The sequence below is a fragment of the Melanotaenia boesemani genome, chromosome 10, assembly GCF_017639745.1.
Source record: "Melanotaenia boesemani isolate fMelBoe1 chromosome 10, fMelBoe1.pri, whole genome shotgun sequence".
Taxonomy (NCBI): domain Eukaryota; kingdom Metazoa; phylum Chordata; class Actinopteri; order Atheriniformes; family Melanotaeniidae; genus Melanotaenia; species Melanotaenia boesemani.
Window position 1 is genome coordinate 2038424 of NC_055691.1, and position 16187 is coordinate 2054610.

Here is a 16187-nt window from a genome sequence, read left to right on the forward strand (position 1 = left end):
ATTAGTGGGTAGTGACTGAAAGAACAAGATCGTGAATACCAGCACTTTTGTTCAGTAAGGTGCTTTAAAAACAAAGTTGGCTTGGCAAACTGTTAAATTGACTTGAATTAAATAAGTGTTTATTGTGTTAATAAACTTGAAAACAGTTACATCAACATACAGTTTTTTTTTATTATTTACATATTCATTACAATCCTTTTCCAGACTACTAAAGGAAATCAACAGCCATTTAAGAAATGGAGACCAGCTGTTCTGTTCTCTAAAGAAGAGCACAGGCAACTTAGCAAATACAGAACGTAATCAAATGTCGTTTAAGACACTTTCGCTTCACAATCTATTTGCCTCATCGTTTTTCCTGAACATGTCTATGTATATAATCAGGTTTCAGCTCCTGTCTGTCCAATTTCGATGATTTTTGGGACCGTTTCTTCTCTATCGGTGCTATTCAATGAATCCAAGCAGGCAGCCATCTTTCTTTTCTGTTTTCCAGAAGCTGGCCTCTGATTGGTGTAGAGCAATCACGTGACGGCCGTGCCACCACTTTCGAAGTAAAATGTTTTTACGCTGAACAGTAGCTAGTGCCGATTTACGGTGGCGATCACGGGACTTGTGCGGGGTTCAACACTACAAAACGCACAGTTATAATCAACAATAGTTTGGGAATTTTGAAACTTTGAATGTACTTCTCTACTTTATTTCATGAACAAAAATGAAATTTGGAAAGAGTGAATTATCCAGAAAGGACTTAGCGGCAACAATCCAGTGTTAAATAAGGAGTGAATCATTTCGACGCCAAACTCTTTGTTGGTGACGTAACAGCAGGATAGGGCGGGCAGAGGGGGCTGTAGCCGGGAGATTCGACTCCTGACCGCGGTCCTCGTTGTTGTGTACAGTGGAGCAACCATTAAACGCATCATAACTACATTACTGTAACTTGTATTTTTCAGACAGCAATGTAGATGCATGATGTGCTTTTTCAGGGCCGGATCGTCAACTAGTAAACTTTTCTAGGTGAGTGTTTCACCGAGCTGACGCTAGCAGGAGGACGGCTAAATGAGCACAGACAACGTTAGCCCGTCAGTTAGCCGCTTTTGTGGGCCAACCATGTTTAGCTTTTTACTAAATGTATTTTAACATAGACACAACAGGAAACAGTAATTGTGTAATAATTGTATAATCTGTGTGGTCTCAAAGCGTGAAGTTGACAACTTGAGTTGATTGGTAGCATTTCACAGTCAACAGCCATTTTGCGCTCTAGCTTCTGCAGCTGTTGCAGTTAAAATGCGGAATGACAACAAAAACAAAGTAGTTCTTCCTGCTGTTCTGAAACAAACCTCCAGTTTAATAAGTTGCGTCAGAAAGAAAGGTGCTACGGTTGAAAATGCAGCGACTGTCGGCATGTTTTGCGTGGGTGGCCTGAACGACCTCGGGCTGTAGTTTGTAATGGAGCCGGAGGAGGAGCACCTGCGCACGTGCACCGCGCTGACTTGTAGAAACCCAAACTGATCCATGTGGAATTAGGCCAGTTTGTTAGGTAGCACCTGTCTGCTGCATTTAGATCTTTATTTTCTGATCAACGTTAATTGAACGCGCTGGTTGGATAAGTTCCTGTGCAGCTAGTTAGCGCACACTGACTTCCAGCGATCAGATCAGCTGCTCCCACTGGCTGAAAGGTTTGGTTCTCTCTCTCTCTCTCTCTCTCTCTCTCTCTCTCTCTCTCTCTCTCTCTCTCTCTCTCTGTCTTAAAGAACTTTTTAATATTTGGTATGAACATATATACATCCGTGTATATTTTTCATTGACCCTTTTTTTCTTTTTTGCTATTGGTGGTCTCTGGTGGGTTTTTTTCGTATTGATTAATCAATTAATTTTTGTTGCTGTAATAATACATGTTGAAGCTCAACCCTTTTAATCCATTTCAACATCCAGACATTTTTAGGACAGCCTCATTTCTCAGATTATGAGGCTAAATTAACGTAAAACGAATGTATTAATAAATAAAGCATCATAAAGGCCGACCAAAACAACATAGAATCAGAATTTATTACTAACTGTAGAAATGACACATATCATATCGTTCTCATGGCTTCAGAAGAAAAATATTGTCATTAAAACAAAGATACTGTTCACATATTTCCACCTTTTCCACCTGCTGAGTTTCTTTTTTCTTCTTTTTTTTTGCTATTGAAAATAAATTATGCTACTATTTACCTACTGTCCTCATAAAACAACTCGTTTTTGGTGCCACCATGCATAAAAAAATTGTTTTATACCAGCAGTAGAGGACCATTATTTTTGTTCTTTTCAGACATAAAACTTTCTGTCTCTTATTGATCTTTGGCTGCATTAGATTGGACATTACCGTCCATTTAAGGTATCTGATTGGTGGAAAAGTTGTCAGAAAGAGGCTTTCACCATAATTTCCAGGTCAAAATAAAGGTCTCTTAGCAACATAACAGCGCTAAAAAAAATTTTTTAGTATGAAAACGTGATAAATAAGGTGTTAAACCTGGATCGCTCATTGTGGATTTACCGTACAGTCTCTCTAAATTAAAGAAACTTGAACAGAACAAAGTGAAACAATACTTAATTTTTACTCTGTACGGTGCAGATGGAGGCCATGGAGGTAGACTCTCCTGTGGGACTAGAGGGAGAAGGTCATGGGCGGTCAGAGGTTGCCATTGCAGCTGCTGGTCAGGCTGAAGATGCCAGTGCACCTCACGTCATCTCAGACTCCAGCAGTAGCACTGAAGTGGACGAAGACGACGAGGATGAGCATGATGAGGGGCAGGGACGAGCTCGAACACCTCTCAGACTTCCCGCCACCTGGGCGTTCAGTCAGAGGGCAGTGGATGGAGCTGCAGCTCCACCCTCTGGAACTCAAGGGACCCCAATAAGAAGGAGACTCAGGTACCCAGAACTTCAGAGAAGTCTTGATGCATACTGATTAACTCTGAGGTGTTTCACCGTGTTTGTGCTGCAGACAGGGCCTGAGGGTGCATTATCCCAGTCAGACTGCAACACCCTCCAGAGGCTTCCCAGACTTCCTGCTCCGAGCACCAGCTGCCAGCGTAGCTCAGCCAGAGTCCGGCAGCAGCACCGAGGTCAGCGAGTCTGAGGATGAGGAGGAGCAAGAGGAAGAACTTGTCGGTGCAGAGCCCGTTAACGCTGTCATGTCTGCTAATTCACCCACCAGCCAGCACAGACAGCCACAGGAAACCAGTACAACCAGTGAGTCCGACCACAGTCTGCTTTGAGCATGGAGTCATGTGGGTGTTGATGTATTTGTTTATTTCCTTTCCCCACGCAGACCCCAGCTCAGGTGCAGACAGCGAGAGGACAGAAGCTCAGATCCAGGACTGCCAGGTAACATTGAGGACCTGTTCGTTGTGTCTGGGTTTTTATTCCGTTTTCTGTCTCCTAATTTTTATTCTGATAACATGAATATTGTGGGATTCGGCTGCAGAGCCTGGACGATAAAGTAAGTTGTGATAAATCCTAAAAGGAGGCAGCATTTCTACCCTATAGATTTAATGCCACTCCCTGGAGTCCTGTCAAGAAAACAGCTACAACAGAGCAGCATATTTCTGACTTCTTTTACCTTTAGCATCATTAATCATCATCATGTCCAACTTTAGCCTTCTTCAGCAGCCCCACTGTCGGCCCAGCCGTCCCACAACGACGAGGGCGAAGGTGACACCTGTACCATCTGCTTTGAAGCCTGGACGACAGCGGGCGAGCACAGGCTGTCTGCTCTGCGCTGCGGTCACCTCTTCGGTTACACCTGCATCCAGCGCTGGATGAAATCTCAGGGATCAGCAGCTAAATGTCCTCAGGTCCGAGAAGCAGATCCAAAACAGTCTGATGACATACAGAAACCACCAGTCTGTTTCCAGTCTTTATTCTTTCCCTTTGTTGTTCTCAGTGCAACAAGAAGGTGAAGCGGTCGGACATCGTGCTGCTGTATGCGCCTAAGCTGAGAGCCCTGGACAACTCGGAGCAGGAGAGCTTAAAGAGGTGAGTGGTGATGTTTCTGTTGTCAGAATTAGATCAGCCCCCTAGTTAATTATTAATTATTTAATTCAGCTGATCTGAAAAGAGCTGCAGGTTTTGTTTTATGTCTCGGCTGAACTGTGACAAGCAGACTGAAGCTCTGTGTGCTTTGTGTAGATCTCTGGAACAGGAGCAGTCTCTGAGGAGGAAAGCTGAACTGGAGTCGGCTCAGTACAAACTGAAGCTGCAGGTCGTCACCAACCAGTACGGACAGGCGCAGCAGGAGCTCCAGGTATCCGTGACTCCTGCTCTTCCACAGAGTCAAACAGCTCAAGCTGTCAGTCAGGATGGAATTCCAGCGTTTTTCAGTGACCCGGATCATTTGGCTGAAATTGTCCAGAAGAGTCAGATCCTCCCGGACATGGTTCCATAATGTTGCTTACTCTTTCCGTAATGGAAACATGTCTTTAGTATCACCTTTAACTGTTGTAATTTGCCCAAATTTAGCAAAGTTTTGACATCATATGTTCAAACTTACAGAATCGCCGTGTGTGATATAGAGAGGGACAAATTAGAATAGAATAGAAAATAGAAAAATTAACTTGACCTTCTTGTAAACATGGTCAAGACGACCTGCTGGAGCTCAAACTGAGCATCAGAATGAGGAAGAAAAGAGATTTTTTTAAATTAGAAAAGGTTGTTTATCTGTGTAAATGCTTATTTAGTGTTAGTAATTCCTTCAGTGAAGAAGTTACGAGAATATCAGATCGTCTGCTTTGAGCTTTGTTCGGGACCGAAATGAAATCAGCTGTGATGTTGAGATGAGTCGTTTTAGTCTCGGACTTGACTGAACTTCAGATGTTTAAATCGTTCAGAACTGGAACATTTAGACCTCGTTTCTGGACTTTTATGAAGGGAAGTACTTCAGTTCTGTCTAGTTAAAATCTAACCTGTTATTCTCAGGAGTTGAAGTCCTTGATGGCTCAGACTGGCAGGAACTCAGTTCCCTCCTCCTCCTCCTTCTCCTCCTCTTCCTCGTCGACATCCCTCCTCTTCAGTCAGTCTCAGAGGATAGAAGGCTCAAGGACGGCTCAGTACAGCTTCTTCAAGGCAGTTCCGGTGTCTCAGACAGGTGGCTGCAGGGTTTTATCCTACTGTGAACCTCTGAGTTGCCTGCTGGCCTCGCAGCCCTCCCCTCAGTCCACATTGGTGCCAGGTGAGATGTCCTCTGTTCAGAGTAATGCACATTTAAAACATTAAAATTATGAAATGAAATAACATGGATGAGGAAAGAAATGTCCTCAGTCTGGATTCCAGGTGGTCATATGAGTGTTTACTATGTGTGGATGTCTAGATGAGTTCTTGTACCTGGATTAGATATGTTACTGTGGAGTCATGTCCTCTGTGTGTGTTGGGTGGATTAACTCTCCAGCAACTTAGACAGTTGGTCTCCCACAAACACTGACGTGTCTGAATCTCATTCCTAAAGCTCTGTTCCCTCTCTGCTCAGGTTGCGGGGTGAAGAAGGTGAGTGTGGTGAACATGAAGGCCACTCAGTATGTCCCCATCCACAGTAAGCAGATCAGAGGTCTGTCCTTCAACAGACAGAACGACAGTCTGCTGCTGTCTGCTGCGCTGGACAACACTGTCAAACTCACCAGGTACCAGCCAGTATGACATGTGAAACCTTGTCTGTGGTAGTACAGATAGCATCTTTCCTCCAGGTCCCAGTAGCTATTGTTTGTCTCAGACCAGCAGCCTGTGATCTGGCAACAGTGAGTCTGGAGACATTTTGTTTTCACGTTGAAATCTGCATCAATAAAATGTATTTTATATGTAATTCAATAAATTAAAAAATAATTAAAAACAAATATTAACACACTTAGAGCTGTTTGGTGGGGACAGTGAGAGTCGTAAAATATAAACCTTTTGAGAGTAAGCCAGGAAACTTATATTAAAATATATTATATTATTATATTATATTATATTATATTATATTATATTATATTATATTACACAATAAATCAATAATTCCTAGAAATGCAGAAATAACTGCCGGTTAAAAAAAAAATCTTAGCCTACTTGTGAAAGGTAATGCAACGCGATCGGCTTTTAATATTCCGCTGGTTATTGCAACCGCAGGCTGCACAAAATACGAGCATAGCTGCTGGAACTGTCTGACTACGGTTAGTTCTGAAGCTAGGCTGGAATGCGGACACCCATCCAATATGGTGGCGACGCTGCATCGCGCGCCAGCGTGTAATGAGGCGTCTGCGTATAACATGTCAATGTGTGCAGGTATCTGCTTAGCAGTTTGTTTCGCAGTAGACAACGAATATGTCTCTTCCCAAGCAGAAAAGAGAGGTGGACAGTAGACACAAAATATTTCAACAATGATGGACATCACAGTATTTTTTGTGGAGTTCAATGGAAGTCCAACATGCCTGACATGCAATAAAAAAGTGGTGTTTTTAAAGGAATACAATCTCTAACGTCATTACTAAACATGGAGAGCAGTAAGAGAACTCTGCGGGAGACGTGAGGAATAAGAGCGACACACTGAGGATGAACTTCTCAGCAAAGCCTTTTAATGGCCGAGAAAGACGCTGATGTTGCTGTTGAAGCCAAGCCAGGAAAGCCATTCACTGAAGGACAGTGAAAAATGACACTCTGCAAGTTGCTGATATCTTGTCTCTGGAGAAGAAGTTCAGAAAGCACAAGCTTTCACTGCATCCCGTGTGGCGCTTGATAAGAGCACTGACATAACAGACGGTGCTCAGCTAGCTGTTTTTATAAGGGCTGTCAATGAGCAGGTCGAAGTAACAGAGGAATTACTGAGCGTGTGTGATGCATAGGTGGACCATGGGCTGGAAGTGCTGGTATAAAGGAAGTTGGAGGAGGATAACGTGCATCCAGTGGCTGTTTTGCACTGTGTCATACCAACAGGCACGGTGCAGCAAAGACCTGAAACATGAACATGTCATGTCTGTGGTCCTGAAATGTATAAATGACATCAGATCCAGGAGGTTACAGCACCACCAGTTCCAAGCCTTTGTAGAAGAAACTGAGGCAGCATATTTTTATTTTATTTATTTATTTAACCAGGAAAAAAAACTCATTGAGATTAAGAATCTCCTTTACAAGAGTGTCCTGGCCACGACGGCACCAAACCAAGTTACAAGTCAGTCAAAACCACAAATAAAATTACAAACATCAATATTCGAAATTACAAAATAATATTCAAAACATTTACAACCTGAAGACTCCTCATTTAATGCCCTCAACTTACTTTTAAAAAGGCGTAAGGAGACCGGTTCCCCCAGACATGGCTTATCCTGCACCAAATTCCAAGCTGTTGGAGCAGCGTATCTAAAACTTCTTTTTCCCATTTCAAGTCTGACTTTGGGTATAGAGAGCAATAATAAAGTTAAGTCTAAGTCTAAAAATACATCCTGAGTCACAGAACCAAGATTGTAGCTACTGTTTCTTTTAGCTTGGGTAGCATTACATAAGTATGAGGGAAGCAGATTTAATATTGCCTTTTAAGATGTGCCAAGGGTTTTGTCTCCGAATACACAGCGAGGGCCAGCCAACTCTCTCATACAAAATACAATGATGAGTTAGAGCTTTGAGATTAGTTATAAACCTCAACACTCCATGATAAACAACATCCAGTGACTTAAGACATTGCGAGGATGCATGCATATATAAAACATCTCTGTAATCAGTCAGAGGCATAAAAGTAGCATCAACAAGTCTCCTTTTAGCAGCAAAAGAGAAACAAGACATATTTCTGAAATAGAAACCGAGACGCAGCTTCAACTTTTTAACAAGTTGCTCGACATGATCCTTGAAAGACAATGTGTCATCAATGAAGAACCCAAAATATTTAAACGATGAGATGGGCTCAATCACATCACCCGAGACATCATGATAGGAAGCAGGTTCAGTGCTTTTTGCTTTGAGTTTGAACACGCAATAAGTTTTGTTTTATTTTTTTATTTAAGGTCAATTTTAATTCACAGAGAGTAGCCTGAACAGCATCAAAAGCCACTTACAAATAACTAAGAGCCTGAGTGAGTGATGGAGCAGAGCAATAAATAACAGTATCATCAGCATATAAATATAAATGAAAGTTGGCATTAGGAATATTATGTTGACTACATGTCTGCGGCGTGTTGACTACATGTCTGCGGCGTGTTGACTGCATGTCTGCGGCGTGTTGACTGCATGTCTGCGGCGTGTTGACTGCATGTCTGCATGTTGACTACATGTCTGCATGTTGACTGCATGTCGGCTTGTTGACTGCATGTCTGCAGCGTGTTGACTGCATGTCTGCGTGTTGACTGCATGTCTGTGGTGTGTTGACTGCATGTCTGCGTGTTGACTACATGTCTGCGGCGTGTTGACTACATGTTGACTGCATGTCTGCGGCGTGTTGACTGCATGTCTGCGGCGTGTTGACTGCATGTCTGCGGCCTGTTGACTGCATGTCTGCAGCGTGTTGACTGCATGTCTGCGTGTTGACTGCATGTCTGTGGTGTGTTGACTGCATGTCTGCGTGTTGACTACATGTCTGCGGCGTGTTGACTGCATGTCTGCGGCGTGTTGACTGCATGTCTGCGGCCTGTTGACTGCATGTCTGCGGCCTGTTGACTGCATGTCTGTGGTGTGTTGACTGCATGTCTGCGTGTTGACTACATGTCTGCGGCGTGTTGACTACATGTTGACTGCATGTCTGCGGCGTGTTGACTGCATGTCTGCGGCCTGTTGACTGCATGTCTGCGGCCTGTTGACTGCATGTCTGCGGCGTGTTGACTACATGTCTGCGTGTTGGCTGCATGTCTGCGGCGTGTTGACTACATGTCTGCGTGTTGACTACATGTCTGCGGCGTGCAGCAGTAGATCATACTGAGTGTGCGTGTGTGTGTTTCAGCCTGCTGACCAACACAGTGGTTCAGACCTATAATGCAGTTAAACCGGTGTGGAGCTGCTGCTGGTGTTTGGACAACAGTAACTACATCTATGCTGGTCTGAGTAATGGCTCCGTGCTCATCTACGACACCAGAGACACCAGCACACACATCCAAGAGCTGCAGCCGCTACGCTCCAGGTATACACAAACACACACACAAACTTACTAAAATCTTGTGTGGTCTCTAAGGAGACCCCAAACCCAGTAGGACCCCAGTCTTCCTCAGGATGGGGGTTAGCTTCAGTGTTCTGACCTCTGTTTTCAGGTGTCCGGTAGCATCTCTGTGCTATGTCCCACGGGCGGCATCTAGCTCGTTCCCCTGTGGGGGGCTCATCGCTGGTTCTTTGGAGGGGGGCTGTTTCTGGGAGCAGGTGAATGAGACCACTTACAGACCACACCTGCTGCCGCTGGAGAATGGCAGCTGCACCGACATCCAGGTGGAGCCGGAGAGCAGACACTGTCTGGTGACGTACAGACCCGGTAAGACCTGCGAAAGATCCATGTTGGCCAGAAGGCATCTGATTGGGACTGTCTGTTTATTTCTAATCTTTAAGAAATGTGTTTAAGTTCACTTTTCCTAAAGTCGAAAGTTCCACTGAAGGATTTAATACTTTTTCTTCTCACCTTAAAGTCAGCTGTGTTTTGGGCCGCCTTGTTCGAACATCCTTCCATGACAGGTCTCACTACCATCTGTCTACCTGTCTGAGAGCAAAGCGCTCTGTTGGGAAAATCTGGAACTCCAAGATCTTTAAGGGTGCATTCACACCAGGATTAACGTCACGATTATTTAATTTTACAATTAATCGCGGTATTAAACGCTACCGTTGTTAATCATAGAGATTCCTCTGTATGTCACTTCCTATAAAAGATTATGTATGAACCATATCAGCAACTTTCGCAGGGAACAAAAACAAAGTTACACCAAATCCGCGTGTTGTCGCTTCTGTTGCTTTATTTTGGTTTGTGAGGGTCGTAGATAGCAGAGGCTGCCTGGGTGGGAAACTATGGCAGAGGAAGAGTTTTTCCAGCTAAACAAACAGATTAAGAGATTTTTGTTGATTTTTTTATTTTGTTTTTGGGTTGAAGAAAAAAAAACAAAAAAAAAACAGAGGTGTCATTGTGGAGGATGGCTCACCAGCCCGTAAAGCAGGACATAAGTCAGAAAGGAGGAAATACATCAATTATGTTTCACCACCTGTGGGAAACCCAGCAGCTTTTTACGCTACAGTAAAGGGAAATGCACAGTAGTTTGGTTAAATTACGGTAGTGTTTACCTTATGTAAAATTGAAATGAAGTGTTATCGTGTCATTTGCTATTTTATAATTCTGTACGACTCTGGTTGGTCTCAGAACGCAACGTGATGCGTTCACTGAATGTTACATTATGTAAGTAAAAAAAAACTAACTCGGATAGTTTCGCTGGCCTGGCATGAGGTCCATGGCTTTTAGTTGTCAGTGTGCAATAGTCATAGTCTGTAGAAGAAACTGCATTTAATTCTAGATATACAGTCTTACTTATTTTTACTATTGTAGTTTATTCATGTCCCAAACACACGACAGCTGTTCTGCTAAAGGGCAGCAGGAAGTCAAAACTTGCTGGATGTTTTTCCTGTTTCTAAACTCTCTTATTAGGTTGAAAAGAAATGTTCAAAACTAGGGCTGGGCAATATGAACCAAATTTTATATCTCGGTATTTTTTAGCTGAATCACGATATACGATATATATCTCAAAAAAAAAAAAAAAAAAAAAAAAAAATATATATATATATATATATATATATATATGTTTTTTGTCAAGTACCCAAAGAGACTAATTACTAATCTAATTTACAGCCTTTAGTGCTAAGAAACACTTTTATTAAGGATCAGCAGCACATGTGCATTAAAACAGCTGACTGAAATTAAAGTATCTTTATATTAAATTAAAAACTCCTAAAACAAAATAAATTAAAAATACTTTTCTAGGACCATGATAAAAATACAGCTGTACAAAATGCAAAAGAAAAGATGCTTTTAGAGAAAAATCTGAGTTCATGAGGATTATTTATACTTTAGTCGGGATTTAGCTGAAATGAGAGTTCTTAGTTACTTTACTTTGCTGTTATATTAATTAGGTATTTTGGTATTAAAAGAAAGAAAGAGAGAAAGAAAGAGAGAGAGAGATAGAGATAGAGAGAGAGAGAGATAGATAGATAGATAGATAGATAGATAGATAGATAGATAGATAGATTAAGCCTGGTACACACATAACGATATTTGGGCTGTTTTTGTCCCAATTGTGTGTCTTTAAGACCTCGGACGGCAAACAGCCGATCATCATGAGACTTCCTTGTCCAATCATCATACGGTCTGTGGTTTGTTACGAGCTGATTTGTCCCAATAATCCACTCCGAAACGGGTCGTAGCCGACAACTGGGAACATTGAACATGTTTAATATTTCAGTGCCGATTTCTGAGGAACGCCGACGACTCGTGCATTTTGACTGCGTGGATGGTGACGTGGTACGGACTTTAGCCAATCAGAGAGCGAGCTGGCTGGGGAACAAGGAAGTAAATAAAGTCCGTTATTTTTTTATTTTTTTTTTTTAGTTTTGGCCTTTTCTGTTAAAAATAGTTCTAAGACCACCATCATTCCCTCGTCCTATATATCCCCTTCCATGCTGTGTGTTGTGTTTTTCAGTTGTTGCTATGGTTCTTCGTTTTTTGCAGGGTGTTGCTATGGTTCTTCTTCTTGGTTTTTTGCAGGTTGTTGCTATGGTTCTTCTTCTTGGTTTTTTGCTGGTTGTTGCTATGGTTCTTCTTCTTGGTTTTTTGCTGGTTGTTGCTATGGTTCTTCTTCTTGGTTTTTTGCTGGTTGTTGCTATAGTTCTTCTTCTTGGTTTTTTGCTGGTTGTTGCTATGGTTCTTCTTCTTGGTTTTTTGCTGGTTGTTGCTATTGTTCTTCTTGGTTTTTTGCTGGTTGTTGCTATGGTTCTTCTTCTTGGTTTTTTGCTGGTTGTTGCTATGGTTCTTCTTCTTCGTTTTTTTTGCTGGTTGTTGCTATGGTTCTTCTTCTTCGTGTTTTTTTGCTGGTTGTTGCTATGGTTCTTCTTCGTGTTTTTTTGCTGGTTGTTGCTATGGTTCTTCTTGGTTTTTTGCTGGTTGTTGTTATGGTTCTTCTTGGTTTTTTGCTGGTTGTTGCTATGGTTCTTCTTCTTGGTTTTTTGCTGGTTGTTGCTATGGTTCTTCTTCTTGGTTTTTTGCTGGTTGTTGCTATTGTTCTTCTTCTTGGTTTTTTGCTGGTTGTTGCTATGGTTCTTCTTCTTGGTTTTTTTGCTGGTTGTTGCTATGGTTCTTCTTCTTCGTGTTTTTTTGCTGGTTGTTACTATTGTTCTTCTTGGTTTTTTGCTGGTTGTTGCCATGGTTCTTCTTCGTTTTTTTGCTGGTTGTGTTTATGGTTCTTCTTCTTCGTTTTTTTGCTGGTTGTTATTATGGTTCTTCATCTACGTTTCAACGTTTGTCTGGCTCGGAGGACTAGATTGTAGATAAGTTACTGGACAGCATCGTCGTGTGTGTTGTTCCGTGATTACATTTCCAAGCACACCAAACACAGTACGATCAAAACTGATTTTTTTTATCTTCGTGTGTGAGGTCTCGACCAGATAAAAAATCTCACAAGATTAAAAAAATCATGTGTACCAGTCTTAAGGAGTGTTGAGGTGATTTTACAGTGTTGGGAAATTAATTTACGCATAATTATGGTAAAATTGTGATTATTTCTTTGACAATAATCGTACCAAGAAAACCTAAAATTGTGACGAGCCTAACAAAGATAGTCCGCTAGACTGTGTGTCATGGGGACTCGATTCAGTTGGGGGGTGCAATATTCTTCCAGAGGGAATAAAATGACGAATGTGATGAAGACTAAATAATTTAAACATGACCCGAAAGTCTGTGAAATCACATTATCTCCTCCTGCTCCTCTCTGCAGAGCGAGACTTCCCATCTTCACCTCCTGAGAGTGTTTAAAACACATTTTATGTCTGATTTTCAGGCGGTCGACCTGACGGCTTTTCTCCTGGTGGGAGTGTGTGTAGAGAGACCGAAACCACCTGCTGTCTGTAAATCAGATAAACATCATCGGACTGTTTCGTTTTTAACGAAAGAACAAAAAGCTGATAGAACATTTTCATATATAATGATAGGAAGTGGAAAATTCTAGAAAAAAAAAGGTATAAGAATATTTATTCATTTTTACAATAATAGTAATCACAGATACAACAATGATACCTGACACACGTCCCAAATGCAGCAAATTACTTTTATACATGGTGTTATTAGAGCAAGAAATTCTAGATGGAGGAGAGGAAACTCAGAAAATTCTGCCTTTAAATATTCCACCAGACCCAAAATGGTTCCGCTACACTTTTATCCATCAGATTTCAAATGAAACGCAGAAAATAACTTTTTTATCGATTGTGCTGTATTACAAGCAAAGCTCTCTGAGCTGGAAAAAGGATGTGGTGCCGACAACAGTCTTTTATATGGCACAAATAATGTCAATGGAAAGAATTACATATATCCTAGAAAACAAGCTGGAGATGTACGAACAGACTTGGAAACAGTTCCTTCACATCTAAAAAAAAAAAAGCAGACTAATGGTGTTACTTTGTCCTTCGTGTCATTATTATGTTTTGTCTTTATTATTTATATGTTAAATAATCTTATTATAACAGAGTTGACTTATGTATTTTGTGACTACTTTCTATGTATTTATTGCTATGCTGTGTCAAACGTGACTTAAAATGCTATTCTATAGGTATTAGAGAGAACGTGTGTAGGGGGTCGCTATGACAACACAGATGCTATTTCTTGGATTGCAATGTGGATTTATGTAAGATAATTTGCTTAAGGAAAGATCATTTATGTAAAATTCAAAATTATAATTGGTTTTAAAGTATTAGATGATGATAAATAGAAATGGTCAAATCAATTTCAAATAATTAAAATAATAGAAAATAGAAACTTAATAAAAAATGGTAGAATATATAATGTGCTTGACTTTGGTAAATGGAGGGTGCACTCTTGGTTTGGGTACGTTCTGAAGTGTGTCTTCGTCCACGTGTGTTTTAAATGTCGTGACCTCTGCAGAGGTTGTGTATTCGGCAGCATCGTCTGTCTGTTAGCATCATAACTCAAAGTTATGGGCAGGTTTTGATTAAATTTTACAGGATATCTTAGAAATGGAACATGGAACGAGAGATTAGAGTTTGGTGAGGGATCTGGATCGCCTCCTGGATCCAGGAATTTTTGAAAGGATTCTTTACTACGGGGAGACATAATCTAAGTCTAACTAAAAAAAAACTTTACTTATGACTTGGCAGAGGTCTGCGCTCTGAGTGCTTCTAGTTCTAAATTCAGTTTTTTAGTTTTAAACAGAAAACTACCTGGATGTTGGATTTTCCAGATTTTCACTAACGTGGAAACATGAACGATTTCTTTGTTGTTAAAGTTTCCACTCAGACTGTAAACTCCGGTTGTGTCCCTCTCTCTGCACTCAGATAGTTTAGTTTCAGGTGAGAAATAGAAAGTTTTATCTATTAAACCCAGTGAGCGTCTGGGTGTGTTGAGTCTGGAGAGTAATGGAGTGTTTACTTGAGGCTGTGTATCTGCTGCAGGACGCTCCAACCCGTCTCTGCGCTGTGTCCTGATGGCTCTGAACCGAACCCCCCAGCAGGACTCCAGCCAGCTGCCCAGCTGCTCCTGCTCCCCTGTGCAGACGTTCAACGCCGGCTCATCCTGCAAACTGCTCACAAAGAACGCTGTCTTCAAGAGTCCAGATGGAAGTGGAACGCTGGTCTGTGCCGGAGACGAGGCCTCCAGCTCTACCATGGTCGACCCCGTTGAAATCCTCCGTGATCCAAAGTATTTTTTGTTGTTTTAGAAGCAGAGTTTAACGTCCCTCATTCTCCTCCTCAGGTGTGGAACGCTGGCAGCGGCTCTCTGCTCCAGAAGCTTCCGGCTGACCTGCCAGTGTTGGACATCAAGCCCTTCTCGGTGAACGGGGAACATTTTCTGGCCTCCTTAACAGAGAAAATGCTGAAGCTCTACAGGTGGGAGTGAATGAGGCCAACTGGCCGGTCTGTCCACAGTGTCCCAGAGCACAAGGACAGGAAGCCGTCTGGGTGGAAATGTGGAAAATGACATTGCTGCTAAACGTTTACACAGAAAACACAGATTACCGGGAGTGATTGACAGGAGGAAAGCTTGTACGTCAGTTTCTTACGGTTTATTCATTCACAGCCCCTACATTTCACTTTTATTCTGTATTAGTCAGATAACAAGCTTCATGATGCTCAGATCATGAATATTTAGCTCATATTTATTGAACATTATGACCCAAACATTGTCATCTAATCATTGATTCAGTCTGCTGATTGTCTCCATTCAGTCATTTCATTGATCAGCTGGTGGATCAACTGTATGACTGAAGTTAAGGAAAAACAAAGATGCTTCAGTATACAGTTTGGTTGCAGCATCATCCAACATCTTACATCCATTTGATAATAAAACGCATGAGATGCTTTAACGTTTAAAAATCTGACTTGAAGAAAGACATAAAACTACAGGAAAGGCAGATTTAAGTGTCCTTTTAAAACTGAGCTCAGCAGTTAAACGTGATGAGTAAATAAAACGATTTGGACCAGAAATGTGACATATCCATCTCTGAACTAGTTTAAACTCTTCCTACCAACCATCCTCCGAACTACTGAAACAAACCATCTCTGGCTTCTGCTGATTTATTTGAATCTTTAAGATTTGTCTTCACCCGACAGGAACATTAAGTGCCAAAGTAATCTGTTGTAAATGTTACTTCTTTTTTTAAGAAAGGTGTATATATGTATATTTGTTGCTGTGTGTGTACAACTTCAAAGGTAATAAAACGAAGTTATTTTTAATTGGAGTTAATCAGATGATCTGGTGTCTGATTTCACCATCACTTCACCTTTTATATGATGTTGATGAGCAGTAAATAACTGAAGGGATGTCAGTGTGTGAAGGATCGTTTTAGACTCCATTGTTTGTTTTTTCATATTTTGTTCCAACAGATGAAATAAAGCTCCATGTTGTCTGTAAATAAAAGGTCCCTTCAACAAAAAAATATTCCACAACCTCAGCAGATCTTTCCTGCTAAATCAGCAAATAATCACAAGCTGACGATGGTAAACATGCATGTTTA

The 16187-nt window shown here is 41.4% G+C and overlaps 1 protein-coding gene across 1 annotated transcript; it reads left to right on the plus strand.

The window, feature by feature from the left end:
* The first annotated feature begins 739 nt into the window (after nt 1-739).
* On the plus strand, nt 740-15909 carry rfwd3 (ring finger and WD repeat domain 3). The gene is made up of 13 exons (XM_041996415.1): nt 740-1011; nt 2612-2910; nt 2984-3231; nt 3311-3366; nt 3639-3836; nt 3926-4017; nt 4171-4285; nt 4957-5209; nt 5504-5654; nt 8930-9106; nt 9234-9448; nt 14626-14840; nt 14927-15909. Exons 2-13 carry the CDS (start codon nt 2612-2614, stop codon nt 15068-15070), a joined length of 2163 nt encoding a protein of 720 aa, XP_041852349.1. The 5' UTR covers nt 740-1011; the 3' UTR covers nt 15071-15909.
* Nucleotides 15910-16187: the final 278 nt, after the last annotated feature.

Coding starts and splice junctions, on each gene's coding strand:
- rfwd3 (XM_041996415.1), top strand. CDS start 2,612: ATGGAGGCCATGGAGGTAGACTCTCCTGTGGGACTAGAGGGAGAAGGT. Junction 4,018..4,170: donor GAGCAGGAGAGCTTAAAGAG/GTGAGTGGTGAT, acceptor TGCTTTGTGTAG/ATCTCTGGAACAGGAGCAGT. Junction 9,449..14,625: donor TCTGGTGACGTACAGACCCG/GTAAGACCTGCG, acceptor TATCTGCTGCAG/GACGCTCCAACCCGTCTCTG.